Source organism: Manihot esculenta, chromosome 1 (assembly GCF_001659605.2).
Source record: "Manihot esculenta cultivar AM560-2 chromosome 1, M.esculenta_v8, whole genome shotgun sequence".
NCBI classification, from domain to species: domain Eukaryota; kingdom Viridiplantae; phylum Streptophyta; class Magnoliopsida; order Malpighiales; family Euphorbiaceae; genus Manihot; species Manihot esculenta.
In genome coordinates, this window is record NC_035161.2 from 4790809 (window position 1) to 4810078 (window position 19270).

General features: G+C 32.6%; 1 protein-coding gene across 2 annotated transcripts; it reads right to left on the minus strand.

The window, feature by feature from the left end:
- Nucleotides 1–1073: 1073 nt before the first annotated feature.
- On the minus strand, nt 1074–14234 carry LOC110624734. Of its 2 annotated transcripts, none has more exons than XM_021770017.2 (15): nt 14022–14234; nt 13754–13892; nt 11059–11149; nt 10784–10868; nt 10589–10673; nt 8452–8521; nt 6011–6080; nt 3786–3831; nt 3430–3679; nt 3144–3349; nt 2940–3014; nt 2542–2611; nt 2342–2422; nt 1617–1696; nt 1074–1520 (listed from the first exon to the last, which is right to left on the minus strand). In XM_021770017.2, the coding sequence occupies exons 2-15, from the start codon at nt 13870–13872 to the stop codon at nt 1442–1444; spliced, it is 1407 nt and encodes a 468-aa protein (XP_021625709.1). In that variant the 5' UTR covers nt 13873–13892; nt 14022–14234; the 3' UTR covers nt 1074–1441. The 2 variants fall into 2 exon arrangements, with proteins under 2 accessions (XP_021625709.1, XP_021625701.1); XM_021770009.2 differs by having other exon boundaries at nt 13997–14234.
- Nucleotides 14235–19270: the final 5036 nt, after the last annotated feature.

The following is a 19270-nucleotide window of genomic DNA, read 5'->3' on the forward strand; positions in this document are numbered from 1 at the left end:
CTCAAATTCCCAAATATTTTTCTGTAACCTTGCTGTCCTTGCTAATGAAGCCTCTTTCCCAATCAACGTTCAACAGTTCTATGGAATGGGAATAATGTGATGATGGGCCAATACAATATCATTGTGCTGTGTCCTGTGTCCTAGTTCTATCATTCTTCAGCAAGAACGATAATTGAACAGCCTAAACTTCAGAATTGCTGTTCAGGGAACGGGATGAGCAATTGTGCCTAGACCAGGCATATGGGTTTGAATCCTAAGCTTCAATGCAGTTCCCATAGCAGCTGCACCTGCACCTGCTGGGCTTGTGTCAGCTTGTTGGCCAGTATCATGAGCAGAAAGAGCAGACCTATGCTCTTCTGTTCATGGAGTTCCTTTTCTTTTTCTTGGTACGACCTTGATCCTCCGCCTTCATGTGCAGAAGAGCGATGTCCCAACCCTAAAAACCCACTTCCATAACCAGGATTCAATCTCTTATCTCTAACCACTGACCCAGAACTTCCATGAGAATCTGTAGTTGAAGCATGAAGACGTTGCTTCCTCTCCCCCGTATTTAGAAAGTGGTAGTTGTGCTTTAAAAATAAAAGAATATAGGCAAGCTCTATAAACGGCACACTAGAGCATGCGAGCCCAAGCTTTGAAGTACAGGTTGCCCAAGCTCTTAAATGGAGACCAATTGCCATGGGATTAATAACCTAACCCATTAATAGAAGCCGGCGGCCGTGGTTTCAGAGGCCAAGGTAGGCACATATTTGAAATTATATCATAATCTCCCAGTTGCATCGATCGCAAAAAAAATGTTGGGATTAAATGATTTAGCATGATTCATCTTGTACACAAGCCCCAAATAATTTTAAAAATAATTTCTAAAATATTTCAGATTTAATTTTAGTCCCCTCAAAAGAAAATAAATATCACACCCAATTCCACAAAATAATAAGGAAATATAGACAACTAAAAGAAATCAAAATGCACGTTGATGATCAATGTCTACCTCGCCATCACCTAAGAGATCTTAATTGGACACACAAATCATGCTAATATATATTATATTGTTACACGCATCATAAAGCACATCCTCAAAATGTATGCACCTCAAATTCAACAATCATTTCTATACATTTAGCATAATATACAGCTCTTATATTTCTATTACTCACTGCAGCAGCCAAAAGCTTAGGCACAGAAAATTACACTTATCATAGTCCGAAATATTTACATTTTTATATAACACTAGAAAGAGGTGTTGATATAAAATTATAGCAACCGTGTTCTCTGTATACCCTAATATTAGATTTCTCATGTTAATTTGAACACACTCTTGCCTTGTCGTTAGAAGTTCCAGTGAACCACAAAAAAAAGAGATTTTCCCTGTTAAAAAGTTATTTTTGCCTCGTCTATGGTAAGCTTATCCATAATAGAAAATAGCTGGACAAGTTAGAACCTAAACATCATAAACAGGCATGCGGTCCTCAATAGCGATCCGACAAATTGGACACTTCTTGCACTTGTCACAGCAGACACTGCAACATTTAGGAATAATGATATGCATGACGTAAAAGACGACAGGAAAATGACGAGACATATTTTAAGAAAAGCAACCAAGTTTATGTCCTTACCTGCAAAGGATGCGATGTCTACAAGGAAGTAGAACAACGCTGATCTCTCCCTCAAAGCACACCCTACATAATACTTTTTCCTGAACAGCATATTGAAACAATATTTATGTATTAATGTGACCGACCAATAATACAGCAGGAGAAAAACCAAAAAAAAAAAAAAAAATTTCTAGCAATTTACAGAAGGTCATATATTAAAGTCTTAAGGAATAAGAAAAAAATCAAGTTCACGGACTTAATAATGCACAAACTTATTCTGATAGTTATGTAACACCATGAAGATATTATGTTTTTGTATGTGTGTGCGAGCGCAACACCTTGATAATTGTATAATAATTGTAATCTCTTAAGCAAATAAGCTGGCCTAACTCACCCATAAAAGCTAACTCTAGGGGAGAGGTGCATCCAAAGTTCTATAAGGAGCATATTATCCAATTATAAATCAATGTGGAAGTTAATGCATTTCTCTCACGCCCAAGATCAAACACTTAGAACATGAAATACTTCTGGAAAAACCACTATTGAATCCGAAGATTGATAACATCTTAAGCAAATTGACTAGGCCTACTCACTCCCCAAAAGCTAACTCAAAGAGAAGAAGTACTGAAAGCCTTACAAGGGGCACAGATAAAAGCAACTTAACAAGAAGCAGGACACCTATTGGAAACATAAGACATAAATAGCAGAAATTATTCACTCAGAGTCAGACAACAAAGCGATATTACATTTTGCAGTCTTTCAAACTCCTGCTGGGTATACTTGGTGATTTCTGTCTGTTCACCAAGGGCAGCTTGAAGCCTCCAGACCTGAGAAGAAAAGAAACCAAATACAAATTTAAATACAGCAGAAAAACATCATCAACAACTCTATAACCAGCCAACAAACCCTTTACTGGATTAGTAAAAAATTATATAAAACAAATCACCTCCTCAGCGAGATCCTTTTTAGGCATTTTCTTCACAATCTCAGGAGGATAACCACAGAAAGTGTTATAGCTGCATGTCAAGGAATGTTATGTAAAAAGATCAGCAAATACTGCATGGTTAAGTTCATGAAATTTTGAGATAACATAAATACCCAAGTAAGCAGCAAGACCACTAAATTGATTCTCTAGTGCTTAGTAGAGAAAGAGACTAATATTTCATTGAGGAAGTCAGAAATACAAAATTACAGATCTTTTACAAAATGGGGATATTTGAAAGTAAGCAAATCATTGAAATTTTAAATGAATTTTCCGGATTTCAATGTCTGCCTTGTATTTACCCTCATTTAAGGGTGTTTTTTCTAAAATAACATAAAAATGAAACAATGCAGTGTACTCACCCAGAAACTCCCTCGTGGTAAAGTCGGGCCTGCTCCTCTCGACTTCCTTCATCAATTGACCACCAGCCCAGTAACCTGTTTTAACAGATTGAAGAATGAAGAGACTAAATCATGCAGTCCAGCATTACATCAAATACTATCTGGACTCGGCACATACGATATTGCCATACAGATTTGGCTTCATAGGAGGGCATAATTCATTACCTAGAACCATGGTGCAAGAATCCCAAGCAGTCATGAGCGCTTGCAGAAAATCTAAAATATGTACTAGTGCCAGCTTCACTTCTTAGTAAAAGAACAAGCTTCTCCACAACCTTGGATGCAGCAAATAGCACACCAGCACCTTGAAGTAGAAAAAGGGGAGAGAAAAGAATGGGAAGTGGGATATTTCTAGCACCGGCAGGTGTTCCCTGATTTCAAAAGTCAACATATAATTGTTACAAGATAATACCAACCAGAATCCATGAAAACAAATTAATTACATGCATACCTCTAAACGCATACAAAGGAGAACTTGAAAACCAATTAATGGAATTTTCATGACATGGCCACCAATGTCCTGAAGTCCACACATTCTATCCTGAAGTTGATTCTCCTCCGGGGAAACTACTAAGCCACTGTTCCAGTCAAGATACCTAATGGTTGCAGAAGATGAACTAACTTCTCTTGTTTGGGAATTTCGATGAATCACTGGATTTGACCATTTTGTACAAACAAGAAAAGCAAAGCACTCTGCAATACTGCAGAAATAACATACATTTATCAAAATTGATTCATTAGAACCTTGAATGGAGCTGCCCAGGTAGAGAAAATGCAGTTCAAATGGAGGGATAAATGAAACTATACCCAAAATTTATGAACAAGTCCCACCAGCCTAGGGCACCTACATCACCTGTAAAATACTCGGAATCAGAAAAATGATCATTATTTTGATAATGAGCATCATCTAAAATTTTATCAATAAGGATTTCATATGTTGCTATGGTACGGGAGAGTTGGGTATTACATCATGGTGCTGAGAGAAGAATAGCGCAGAAACCAATTACTATGATTCCAAGGATATACTGGAATTTCCCTTTATTACATGCAAGTGAATTTATAATGGATAATAAAAGATAAAATATTTCTCCATGAGGACACCTACCTGTTAATGGTAATTAAATGAAAAAGAAAATCATCCTACATAGAAATTTTTTTCTTTTCTGTCTTTTTTTTTGGAGGGAACTGAACAAGGAACATCACAGGAAAAATCATATTATGAAGTCTTCCAAACCTTGTGTTCAGACTGTAGGTCTGTAGGCGATCCATTCAAGAGTTCTGCTCTGCTTGAGAATACAAGCAACTGTAACTTAGAATATGCATGCTGAAGTTAACCACAAAGTTTGTCTTCCCACTTAACTTGGTATACCCAATTCATCAAGATAGATGATCCAGGAGCATTCATAAGATAAATATCCTTTTCCTAATAAATAGTTATGCACTCTAATTGAATCCATATAGGACTACTGAAATGTATGTAAAGGAGGTTACCAGTTCGATGGCATAAATATCGATACTTCAAAAGAATAAATCAATCAACAGGTATCACTCGCAGAGAAAATCATTTAGTAAACTAAAGATCTCTCTCTAGGTTGCAGTTAAGCTACAGTTTCTTATCATCTCATGCATAACACCACAGGATTACAACAAAAGACCATAAAAGCACAAAAATGGGCATGAGCCACATCATTTTCTTTTTTTCAAATTGGACATGGAAAACTACTTGACATCAGCAACCTTCACCAACTTAAGAAACTAACATTGCAATTTCCAACAATCACTATCCCGACATTTTACCCTAGAACTACCAAATTCGGCCAAATACTTATACCAAAAGGTTGACCAAGTAGAACTACCAAAATTCAGCCAAATGCTAATACCAAAAGGTTGACTAAGTGAATGGACTACAAGAAACGCAAAACAATCAAGAAACAGAATTGAAACTGAAATGTTAAATGGAATTGCTCACTGTTACCCAGCTAATAAGTTCAGAAGCAAACAGGAAGCATCATGGAAACACACGCACACAACAGAAAAATATACTACATCTATAAATTAGAGTTATACATTTATAGTACATCTATAAAGCCACTGTTACTTCAAAGTAGGGTTATACGTACTTTTGGGATGTAACACTATCAGTACATATTTGTTTTCATGCAGTCAATCTCATAGCAAACATGGAAAGAATTAAAAATAACCTGCAATCCACATCTTTTATGGGCTACAAGCCAAAAATAGAAAATAGAAATATGTCCTAAAGAATGACTGCATGAAAACAAATACGTAGGATCTTGCACATCCAAAAGAATTTAGAACATATAATGCTACTTTGGAGTAATAGTAGCTTTCATTTTGCCTCAGGGAATTAATGGTTGAATAAAGACATTTGAATTTCTCGAGTAAAAAATCCATGACAAAAAATGGAGGTCAAGTCACTGGAGGTTCTCATTCTATTGCAAGAAAAAGTGTGCCTCATCAGCTTCTGTTTACCAAGCAAAGAAACTTGGTTGAAGAACAATCCTCCCCTTTTAATGCATGAGGATTTAGAGCCAAGCTATTCATTAGATACTTTTCTACACAGCTATGGGCCTTTGAAAAGATTTACTGCCAACCAATGACATCACTTCCTGAAAATTTGGGATCCCTTGCCTCCATCCAAGACTTCTTTCTTTGCTAACCACAAGATCTGCTATTTCTCTAGGGAAGTATAACATTCTAATCCAGTGGCAAAGAGGTAGAAGATTCAAGCCTTTGAAGACATCAGACTTCTATTTCTTCAATAATCGATTGAACTCCAGTTCATGAATGTCTTTATCTAAATCCTCACTTCCAAGGATCACACAGGGTTTATTCCATGCCAACTTTTTAACTGATATATAAGATAACCTTGTAGAACCAAATAGCATTCTTATATTCAATTTCTTCATTTTTTAAATTCGACTGAACAAAAAAAAGGCCCCCAAGAGAAACATTTGAATTTGATGCAAGAAAAAAAATTAAATAGAATCAAATGAAGTTTGAGAAATTACCACATAGCTTTAGAAGGGCGAAGACTGTAGCAGCTACAAAGAAGACCATGGAAATTGCAACCCAGAAGTGCTGCAAAAAGTAGATAGGCGTATTACTAACATTCATATTCATATATTCATCATGGTTATCAAACCCAGACCGATCGGACTGGAAATTCAGTCCGGTTTAACCAGGAACCAGAATCTGGTCCAGTTCAGTTTAAGCATCAAACACTTATTTGCAAGAAACTGGTGTGAACCAGTAGGGTAACTGAAGAACAGAAAACCCAGCCAGGTTTGGAATGGGCTTCCAACTCAAGCCAACCATCCAACTCAACTAAAAAGTTGGGTAATTCTAGGATTTGAACCTAGAACCAAAAATAGACTCTCTGGGCATGTTACCATGTAAATGGATCCATGATTGTATTTTGAAACCTCTTTATAACAAGCTATATATCTATAATTGTCCATTATATCAAATTTATTTGTTTTATTAAATTATATTTATATAAATAATTAATAAATTTTAACATACCAAACATAAACAAAAAGAATCATAATCTCACTCACTTTATTTAAATAATTAATAGTACGAGTAATTTATTTTATTAATATGTTAAATTTATCATTTTTTTATTTTTTTTATATTTTATATAATAAAAAAGTATATAAAATTTTCTACTTATTGTGTTATACAATTTTTGCATATTAATATGTTTTCAATTGACAAGAACAAATTTATTATTATTAAAAAAGTAATTAGTTCTCTATTATAAATTATTAAATACTATAATTGAATATTTTTATTAAAATTTTAACTTACTTTCTAAAAAATTTACATAGTAATATAATAAAATTTATTTTTATAATTATTTACAAGATATAAAAAGGTATGGATTTTATAAGTATTGTATTAATAACTTTATAATATTTATTTAATAATACACATGTTAACCTTGATTGAGACCCTGATTGAATATTAAACCCTTTACCCTCTGCCTTCACCGACTCAAAATGACAAAGCTGGGTTTTAAACATTGATATTCATAAAACATTCACAATGTCCTTGCAGTTTCAAATGGAAAACCTACAATTCCAGAATTATGCCACACCATGAAAAAGCAAAGAAAATTTTCCCCATCAACAAGATAGAAAATATTTGCATGCACAAAACAAGCATGTCATAAATCCATTAATAGGGGAGAGCAATACAATTGCTAATGACTAAGATGCCCACACCACACACCAATCCCAGATGGCAGAAGAAAATTCATTCAAAAAGAAAATAGAAGGCCTTAATATAAGTACTGATTACTGATTCCTTGGGGAAAAATAGAAATGTCTCCTACATTACCACTATTATGATATGTGGAAGTATATACACCTGACCAACAAGTTAAACCATTAAAGACCTGAGAGGGTCATTGGCATTCAAAACACCCTCCCCTCCCCCTCCCAAAAAAAAAAAAAGAAATAATGATAATAATAATAATAATAATATAAATATTCTTAAACTTTTATTGCAATTGCACCATTTTTGGATGCATCCTAAAACAGCCATTTTTTTTGCTGTTACAAAGTGATACATTATCATTTCTATCTAGTAAAAAAAACTGTCCCATTACATAGCCTGACCTTGTACCCATGTAGTGGCCTAGTGGCCATGGATTAGCTTTGATGCCATTTAGGATTGTACTGGTCCATAAATGGATAATACCAGTCGGGGTTGTCGGTGATTGAGCCTATCAAATACACTGAGGATCTGCCAAAATCCTATTTATGGAATGTGGGACCCCAGAAACAGACAGAGGGAGGGGCAGTGGGTGGGGGAGAGTAGAAACTTTTTGGAAGATACAGAATGTACAATATAGAATTGTTAGGAAATTACTCAAAATAATATGTACGAAAGCACAAGCAGCTTAGAATAATGATCACAGAAAGAGAGAATAATGGAGAGACACTTATGATTTTTCGCTACAAAGGAGATGATTACAAGTACCTATTTAAAGAGTTGATATTTTTATTTTCACAAGTAGGACTTGGAGTAAGAGAAACTTGCAACTGTAACAAGATCCTCCATGTTTAGAAACACCTTAGAATATCTAAACTATATTATACTGCACTGGGCATAAAGCTTTGAGTGTGAGTACCTCATCTGAATGCGAGCTACTCAGCTAAACTCAAAAAAGAAAAAATGAAATATGTAACAAAAACACACAGCTCCCATTAAAGCTAAATGGAGAGAAAGGACTGCTAAGGTCATTCAAGTATCCCATTAATCATTCAGAACCAGAATTGACGCTATCAGAAGTTCAAGCATTTTTCACTATATCATGAAAATTATCATAAGACTCTTTTGTTTCTTTTGTAGGAAAAAGATGAGGGGTTGGAAGAGGGGAAGAGAAAAAATTAGCCAAAATTACTAAAAGAATCCAACCACCCTTCAAGTTAATAAAACTTACAGGTAATGTCTCCCATATTGCTTCATCGCTCATGCTTTCTTCGTCTCCTGGCATTAGAGCTCTACACATTCTGCACAGTAAAGTGAAAATCACTTGTGCCCTTTCAGACATTAACTAATTATCATTTGCACATAAATCTAAGCACGGACAGAGCAAGGGTTTATAAAGATGAATTTCTAGTACTACATGGCTAAGCAAAGGTTGCCAAGAAAATATTAAAACTGATCTTCCATATATCATATACAGACATGAGACATCCATATCTCATGTCAAGTGGATGTAGCATTCCTGTCCACAATATCAGAATTTTGTATTCATGTCATTAAATCAATTGTAAGTTGTAATCCTCTGATATTTTGGCTTCAATAAATGACAATAATAGAAGGGCGAGGGAAGGGGACCCTTTTTTATCATTAGCTGTAAAAGGCCAACCATGAGCTGCACAACAACCCTTCATGTAATTGATCTGTAGATAGATGGTCTAAAATGTTTTGAGTTAATTGAAGCAGAAGACTTAAATATAAAAGACAAATAAGACACGCTTACGGATATATTGAGCTCAGTTAAATGCATGTTTCAATAAAGGATAAAGGAAGACGTCTTTTATCAATTACATCTTAGAAGTAAAAATCTTTACAACTAAGTATTAATTCTTTTAAAATTGCTCCATTAAGCCTTTTTGGTTAGAATTAATTTTTCAGATACATGAAATCATATTATAAAATATAGAAAGAGAAAAGATGGACATATGAAATGCTTAATTATTCCCCTAAGGCTTAATTAGGGATTTATACATTCTATAGAGATTGTAAAAGGAAGGGAACAAAAATAGGAAAACGATATAAAATTACAGATTCTAGGGGCTAGGATAATTTCTATTTGACACTAATTTTGATACATAATTATAGCAAACAATAAGGAAAAATATCTCAAGACATATAAAACGATAATAATTTAAAACAACCATAGATTAAAATTATTAAATGAAACTCCATTTCTCAAAAATGAATCAAAATATTTTAACAATCAAGTCCTGAAGGAATATTGTTTACTTTCTTTCCATATGATTTCATATTTTGATACATTGTTGAAACATTTTTAACATCTAAAAAAAGATCATTTAAAAGAAAATATTTATGGGACTTAGTTGCCAAAATATTTTGATTTATTGGTCAAAGAAACAATTTTCAGTTAAAACACTGTTAAATGTTTGTTGATATAAATTTATTCTGATATTATATGATTTCCTAATTCCTACTTTTTATCTAAAGGATAAAATACTATTTACTCCTATGTTTTAGTGAAACTACTTAGTCCCTCTGTTTTTTAAAACCACACTAAACAGTCCATACTTACATACTGTTAACTATTTAGTCCCTCTTGCAAATTGCAGGGATTAAATAGTTGTTATTTTGAAATTATAGGAACTAAATAATTACATTTTAAAATTACGAATACTAATTAGAAATAAGGGCATTTTAGTCACTTTACACATATTAATGGTTTAACCAGATGAAAAGGCTAAAAAGTTAATGGTTTCATCAGAAATGGACTATTTAGTATGATTTTTAAAATATAGGACTAAGTAGTTAATTTCACTAAACCATAAACTTCCCTTTTCCAAAAGAAGATGAAAAATGCAAATTCTTAAAAGTTCTAGGACTGGAATGTAAAAGAGAAAGGAAAAAGAAAAAGAGAGAAAAGGAAAATTTTTAGCGTTGACCAGTAGAAGAACCTGGTGTTTACTAACAGATATCACTAGTGCTGAGGCTGAGCAATGTTGAAAGAATCATGACCTGATTTTAAATTTTCTTTTCTTTTTTTTTTCTTGCTTTAGGACTTCATTGTGAAGCAATTCTACTTTTAGAAATTCCAGTGTTGTTATCCTATCAATAAAATTGGCATTGATAAGTTCAGCAAAAATGAAAGGAAAATAAACTGGACAATACCAAAGAGTAGTATCTTTCTTAACTTTGTTTATGGCTCAAAGCTAATATGCTAATCAAGAAAATATGACCTGTTGATAAAACATCTTCATGAGAATAACTCAATAAGCACTAACAAGCAATATGGAACAGTAGATGATGTTCAGTAGTGCAATGTATTATGATGAACTAATAAATGCTAAAGAAAATACCTGAAATTGTCAATTAGAATAATTATTTCAAATGCCAACAATGGAATAAAGACAATCTTCAAGTTTACAGCTGCGACACCATGCACTGCAAAAGCAGAGAAGGCGTTGGTAAAGACTGAATGAGCAAGTACAAAATAACAAGGAGAATTTAAACAGCATTTACAACAAAAAGTATTAAGAGCATTTGCTATCTACCGTAAATACTCTCAAGATAAATACAAAGAAGCAGTTCAAATGCAATGAGCAATGGTGTTGCTACGACTGCGTGACATGGTGCCCACTGTCCAAGAAACAAAACCTCAATAGTAGATATTCATAAATGTATCAAGGATTTAAAAAGTTCCAGGTCATACAATTTAACAAAAAAATATGACCTTATGAGAGAATTATCTTTTACCAAAATATTGCAGAAGAAAAAGCATTAGTCTTATACAAATGTCGACTAATCATAGAGAAGTTTATTGACATACATGACGATTATGTGGAACTGATGGAGCAGGTAATGAAAATCTTCCTCGAGCAATAACTCCATGAAACAACCAGAGAGGAAAGAAAATCAACCTGAAAATTGAAGCCAATACATAAATTAGTTAAGTCTATAATTGCACACTTCCAAATAACAGAATATTATGAACATCTAAAACACAAATTTACAAATCACTAGAAAGTAAATTCCATCCAACTTATTTCTTCCATTCTAAATATTAAAAAATGGGGAAAAAGAAAAAAAAAAGACAAAGAAATGAAAATTTTCTCACTGCTTCCATAACCTATCGACATTCATCTAATTCCATTTCATTATTTTAGCTTATTTCAACTTTGGCCAGACTACCCAGCATTTTTCCCAAAAAAAAAAAGGGTTTGGAAGTTGTCTTGACTAAAACATAAAATGATAGATAATCCAACCAACCATCCATCTTTGCCTTTGCCATGTACCTCCATTCTAAAGCAAGTGATGTTACTAGCTATGACTCATTCACAACTTCACCTTAACCGAGAAATGACCCCGCAATAGATAATAATAATAATAATATAATAAAATAGAAAACAAAAACATTAACAACAGAAGAAACTGTCAATTGAGAGTTTGGAAAATAAAAGGCCCAACTAACAATCTAGAGCAAGGAATAACACCACAAGGAGATGAGGTAGAACCAGTTGAAGTGTGATCTCAGTTACAATTATAAATCCTCACTTCCACTATTGTGGAAGCAAAACCCTACAGACCATGCATGTGTGCATAATCAAGCTAGCTCAAGATGCCACAGCTGGATACAGCAATTCCAGGCCACTCATCCCCATTCCGTCTCACTACTTGGATTATATTCCATAAGGTCTTCATGTCACAAAAAGAAACTTTATGTACCAAACTTATCAACTATCAATACTAATGCACTGAATTTAGCTTCAGAAGGCAGAACTTGCCACTATTACAGGCCAGAATCCACTAAAAGTGTAATTTATTCCCTTATCATAACCATGACTTCAAGCTTGCCCAATACCCATTGGAAATGCAAAGAGGAAAATGATACAAGGCAAAATATAAAGGAATTTGTTGTTTTGTACCCATCTCATGCATACAAGAACATACACTGTCATTACACCAGCAGGAACAGTTATTAGAGTAGTTAAACTTCTTAAACCCTATTGACCCCAATTTTATCAGTAAAATAGCCTCAACCATTTTGATGGTGATCACCCCATGTTTTGAAGTCACCTTTTTTTTTTCCAAAAATTATATATTTTAGGTGGAGTACTAGTTGTTCTAGAGTATCTAAAATATTATTAAACTATGAACTCATTTCCCTTTTTATTCAAAAATAAAATTACAAGTAGAGGCTGTTATGTTTTTTATGCAACCCCAATACCATGACATTAAGTGGCAAATCAAAACCTCGACCATAAAATAGAGCAGGCCATCACTGCATGTCTTCTCCTAATGAGAACTATTAAAACATGATTGGAAGTTGTGAAAGTGGGTGGAAGGTGTCATTTGGTTGCATGGAGAAATTCAACAGCCAGAAGACCAAATAATTCCGCTTATCTCAATTCACAAATCCTACCATAATTTACCCACTCTACCCCTCCCGAATTTCTCCAAAAGTGGGTGGAAGGAGTTATTTGGTTACATGGAGAAATTCAACAGCCCGAACACCAAATAATTCCGCTCATCTCAGTTCACAAATCCTACCATAATTTACCCACTCTACCCCTCCCAAATTTCTCCACAGGCACCACAAAGCATAAAGACAACAATCTTCAGGTGACTACCCGCTGCCAAATGAACCAACCACCTATCAACCATTCCATTCTTCTAACTCGCAATTCCCTTTTCAAAAAAGAGTTTCAATATTGTCATCTATCAAAAGACCTTTAGTTCTATACAATTGCCAAACTGGGGAAGTAGGTTCTGTTAACATTAATTCAACCTCGCATTTTATGATAACACACTTGATGCTGCAACCCTCCCTCTCTCTCCGCTCCCTGCCCCACAATTTACAAAATAAAGCATATGGCCAGCAGGCCAGGTACTGCAAAAGCACTTCTAGTTTTGTCCCAGTTTTGCTGCAAAAATAAATGGATTCTTGCTGCCCTAGTCCATTTTTTGGCTCATCCTTATTTGTCCTTTTACATTAACTTTACTAATCCCTATAATTTGAAACCATCAAGACCTGAAGAACCAAACCTTATCAGGCCCATAAAGAATTAAATATTTACATTACATGTGAAACCAAAAGCAGACTCTGCTGCGCCTCTCTGCCATCATTGTTTTATTTGAATAAAGAAACACTTACTTAATCCTCAAAATACGATAGATGAAGAACGGGCATTAGGCACTCCATTCCATTTATGACTTCAAAATCCAGTTATTTTTCCCTCACTTGTATAATTTTTTAAAAAATAATAATAATCATTAAAAAAAAAAAAAAAGAAAATCAGTGAAACTGATATTTAGAAAGAGATAGTTTCAAAGGCGAAGAAATTACACCCCCCAGAACTACATAAGCCCATCCTTGCCTGCAAAAACCTCAAAAATTCCACCACTTACACAAATTCAACACCCAAACAACTCCTTCTAATCCACAGAAAACCACAGTTAATAACATTCCGTAATCCCACAATTAGGGAAATTCATTAAAAAAACAGAAAAGAAATATTACTGACCACCAAGAGTAGGAGACGACGTGATCGAGCTTGAAAACGAGCAAGAGGGTGAACAAGAAAAGAAGACTATGAGCAGCCAGGGCCTGCACAGACTTCAAAACCCTTCTCCAGCTCATCATCCTCTTATCCTACCGTTTTACTGTTCAATTTACGAGCGAAAAACAGAAATTCAACACAGAAGAAGAAGAAATTGAACAACGAATCGCAAACCAAAGCAACAGAGAAAGGCTAAAAGAACCAAACCCTGGATGATAAAACCCTAACTCACTAGCAGGAAAACGAGGAAGCTGTAGTCGCTCTCCGCGTGGAAATAACAAATAAAAATAAAAATGGAGGAAAACGAGGAGAAGGAGAAGCTCAGGTCTCAGCTACAGTGGGCGGCCATGCGAGAAAACGCTCACTTTTTCTCTCTCTCCTCTCTTGTTTAATTTTTTTTTTTTTCTTTCCACGCCTTAATGAATAGAAAACAAGCCGCATTTACTGTCTGTCTCTCTCTCTCTCTGGGGCTTAACTTTCACGTCAAAACAAAGCTTATTTAAAAATTTTAATTTAATTTATTAAAAAAAAAAATTCCCGTTGGTTTTTCCGCATTTTTTTTTTTTTCTTATTTTGGTGGCATTAGGCGCACCGAGACGCGTGACCGAATTGGCTGGAACAGAAACCCAACCAGTGGTTTCGATTTGACTGGTTAGCTGTCTAAGATTGAATTCAAGGGTTATGGATAGTTTTGAAAGTAAGTACCAATTAAGCTCCATTTATTTGAAGGAAAATTTTTCGTAAAAAATAATTTTTATATTTTTAAATTTTTAAAATATTTAAAAATTTTAATTAACGAAAATATTTTTTATTAAAAGAAATTATCTTCATACTTTGAAAATTTTATTAGAATTTATATATATAAATTTATTAATATATTTTTTAAAATTAAATTTTAAATAATAAAAAAATATTTTAGCATAAAATATTTTTTATGAAAATATAAAAGTTATTTTTTGAAAAAAAAAGGAATCTAAATCCTTATATTTTTGTTTAAAAACTAAATAATTTCATTTTAATTTTTTACTAAATAAACTATTGAATTTTACTATTAAGACCAAATATATTTTAACCTAACGTAATATTTTTTAAATAATAAAATATTATTTTTATACTTAAAAATATAAAAATTATTATTTTAATTAATATAAAAATTAAAAATACATAAAAGGTAAATAATTGTTGAAAATAAAAAATAAATTTTATTATTAAAAAATAATTTTTTACTAAAAACAGTATTTTATTGTCTCAAATTTTATTTAATCATTAAAAATAAAATTTAGAAATTTATTTAACTGAAAAAACTGAATTTAATTTATTTAGCGCTTGAGAAAAATATTAAACTTAACTTTTTTTTAGTTTTACTTGATTTTAATTTACTCTTTAAATAATTATTATCATAAGTAATGATTATTGAGTTAATAATTTATATAATAAGTGTGCATTTGAGCTAAATAATTGATAGTGATGTTCAGATTCTAAATTTTCTGATGACTAGGACAAAGCATGCATGTAATAATTTAGAAGATTCTCAATAATTTTTTTGACACGTCAACATTTTTCTGTCCAGTCAGGATCAAACAATGCCAGATTAAATTGAAAGGAATATTACAATATTAATTGTATAATAATATAAAAATGTTAATCAATTAATTAATTTAATATGACATTATTTTATTTATCATAGTTTCTTTGTAAAGACGAATTAAATAGATTTTGCTAAACTGGTGAAATGTCTGCATGTAATATTACTCTAATTATAAATCTTAAAGTTGAAGCTTTTTTTTCTTTTTATAATTATTTTTTTTGTAATGTTCAAATGATAAGAGTTTTGCATTAAAAAATTCAAACCCAATTATATAAGAAATACAACTCAACTCTACAAAATTCGATCTAAATTTCAACCGAAAATTAGATAAATAAATCTAATCTAAACGATATTATTTGAAACACAAAAATACATCGTGAACCAAACCTTCCCATTACTACAGCCAGAGAAAAGAGGAGGAAGAAATCAATTAATGAGATAAAAAATATCATACATATCGCTAAAGAGTAATTTCCGCATAGAACATTCACAATGTAATCAAGATGATAAAATGAAAATTCAGCATAGCTATACTAAAGGCAAAGTAATCGATCATTTACTGACCGTTAAAATTCAATAACAAAATAAGAAAGATTTAAATTTTCAACAGAGTAATCAGTACACTAAAAAAGATGATATAACAGAATTTATCAAAAGCATTAATCATTAGATGTAACGGCTCAGTTCCAATCAAATATCGATATTAACACTCGAAAATCCTCCCTAAAACAGATTAAACACTCTTACATATAGAATTTTTAGATCAAAAAATCATCTCAAATCAAAACTCAAACACAATAATCATAAAAATAAATTACATTAATACGAAAAAAAATAAAATAAACAAAATAAAACAACAACGAAATTTAAGAGAGACCGAAAGATCTTCCGACCGTCGACTGTGAAAATCCTCTCACTTTCACCTTTCTTTCTCTCTTCGGCTTTTCCCAAAATTCGTATTTTCCAAACATAACTAATTATTCAAATAATTGTTATAGTTCTTAATGTTTAAAAGGAGAAAGGATTCATAGTTTGAAATTAACAAACATATTGTTTGTCGTGTCATAGGCTCAATTATTTTATTATATATATATAGAATTTAATATTTTCTTCAAAAATATTATGACAAGTTAAATATAATACTCAATACTCATCAAGAATGAATAAACAATAATTTAAAATCAATAATAGCCGTGACTCATTCAGTGTTCTTAATAAATAAAGAAAAATTCTCATAAATAAATTGAGAGAAATGAAATTTTTAATACTAAAATTGAGAGAAATGAAAAAAAAAAAAAAGGATCCGTCCACCGAACTCTTGCGCTGAAAAAAACAAAAAAATCCCAAACAACTGTTACCACCTTAAGATCAGTACTCATAGTTGGGTGGTTAACGACAAAGCCTAAGCTTATCATCAAACCACCTGTCAGGCTGTAAACTGATCATTTCCTGCTGTGGAGCAGATGAAGCGTGGAGATATTCTATTTGTTGAAATTCCAAATCAATCATACATTTAATTCGAGCGTGGAATGATTTTGTAATACTCTTAAACAATATACGGTCCCTATCTTCCTCACCATCACACCATCCACATGTTCTATCAACCATCATCCTTCACTCTCCTAACTTTACTTTAGTTGATAGCAAACCCCCAACACTCTCTGCATGAACTTTCTATATTTAAGTGAAATTTTCATATGTCAAACAGTTTTCCATAACTCACTCACCAATCAATCTCCATCCCTATTCAAAATTTTGAGAGCCAAATAATAATCCATTTTGATACGGTATAGTCTATTTATCTCGTAATGCCATATAATCTCATTCTCATACTTATCCAACCCTAAAAAAATATTCAAAATATGTCTGATATCTCTCGCACTACAAAACTCTATAATTTTACCCGCATCCCACTCCCTCCTCTCACTCACAATAAGATCCTTCACCTTCAAATTTGGTTCGAGAAACAAGTAATCATCATCAGGAACAAAACTATCATTCTTTGGAATCCAATGGTTCGTACTAGCTAAAATCTTCTCTCCATTATCAACCCTTCACCTATAACCATTGTTTAATATATCCCTATCTAGCAATACACTCTTCTAAGTAAAGTTAGGATTACTATGTAGCGTAGCCTCCAAAAAACTGTCATTATGAAAATATTTAGCTTTGAGAATGCGAAATAAAAGAGTATTGGATTCTAAAATTAATCGACATTCCTGCTTTCCTAGTAAAGCAATATTAAAACAACGCAAGTCACGAAAATCCATACCCCATCCTTCTTACTACTATACATATGGTCCCAAGATAGCCAATTAACACCTCTATCATTAGATTTCCACCAAAAAGCATTTATCGTTTTTTGCAACTTATCACAAAATGAAATAGGAAGAAGAAAAACCATCACACAATATGATGGTATAGCTTGAGCAACTGATTTAATGAGGATTTCCTTATCTGCTCTAGACAAAAGCTTACTTTTCCAAGAATTAATTATAACCTAAAGCCTCTTTTTGATATAATTGAATACCTACTTCTTATTTTTTCCTGTAAGAGAAGGTAAACCCAAATATCTTCCTTCGACCAAAGAATTATGAACTCACAGCAACCCTAAAATAGCTTGTTTCTTTGATTCAGCCACCTTAGGGCTAAACATTAAATCTGATTTCTGAAAATTAATTGCTGACCAGTAACTTCCTCATAAGTCTTTAATACCTCTTTAACACGCCTACTTTCACTTTCATTAGTCCTAAAAAAAAAATAAGTCGTCCGCAAAAAGGAGATGGAAAATTCTAGGGCACTACTACCTGCTCTGCAGCCATGAATTCAGCCTCTCAATTCTTCCTCTTCAAACAACAAAGACAGTCCTTCTAAACACATAAGAAATAAATATATGGAAAATAAATATATGGAAAGTGGATCCCCTTGCCTTAAATGTCTCTCTGATTTAATAGGCCACACAATAGCACCGTTACAAATATGGAGTAGTTAACCGTAGTAACACACAACATCATCCATTCAATCCATTTAGCCGGAAAGTTCATGGCCCTCATCATGTTTTCTAGAAACGACCATCTAACTCTATCATAAGCTTTAGATATGTCAATTTTAGAGCCACTGACCCCTCTCCACCCAATCTTTCTCTCTTTATCCCATACAATAACTCAAACGCAGACTAACCAGTGGAAATAATGCTATTAAGCACTCTTATTAACCTATTGGTCAAGACCTTAGTAAGAATTTTGTAAAGAACATTGCACAAAGCAATAGGTCGAAAGTCACGAATAAAATCAGGACCGACTATCTTAGGAATCAAGACAATATCAGTATCATTTAAGTGCTGAGGGAAAATACCTCTTTCAAGCTACAATCTGGAACTATCAGCTACATCTCTGCCCACAATATACCAAATGCATTTGGAATACTGCAACTCAGAATTCCTCATCTGTAAAATCAGCCACTAAGTCTCTACCATCGTCACTTGAAATTCTCCTCTCACTAATCTAAAAACAATATCAGGCCTGTGGTCTCATTTCGCAAATAAATTGGCAAAATAATTAGTTTTGTAAAATTATTATATGGGTTTTGTAAAATTGTTGTAAATTACCTTTTTATTATATATATGTATATATATATTTTCACATATTTCTTTTTAAATATTTGATAAACCAATAAATGTCGTTTTAAATTTGATATCTAACATTTAAACAAACAATTATAAGATACTTAACATTTCATCATTATAAATTTAGTTTTTTAACTAATAAAATATTAAAAGAATAACTAAATAATTGCATTCTAAAATAGTAAACAACCTTTTAATTATATTTAAAAATTATAAAAACTAACCAATCAACATCTTAAAAATTAGGAATGGGATAATTTTTCTTCTA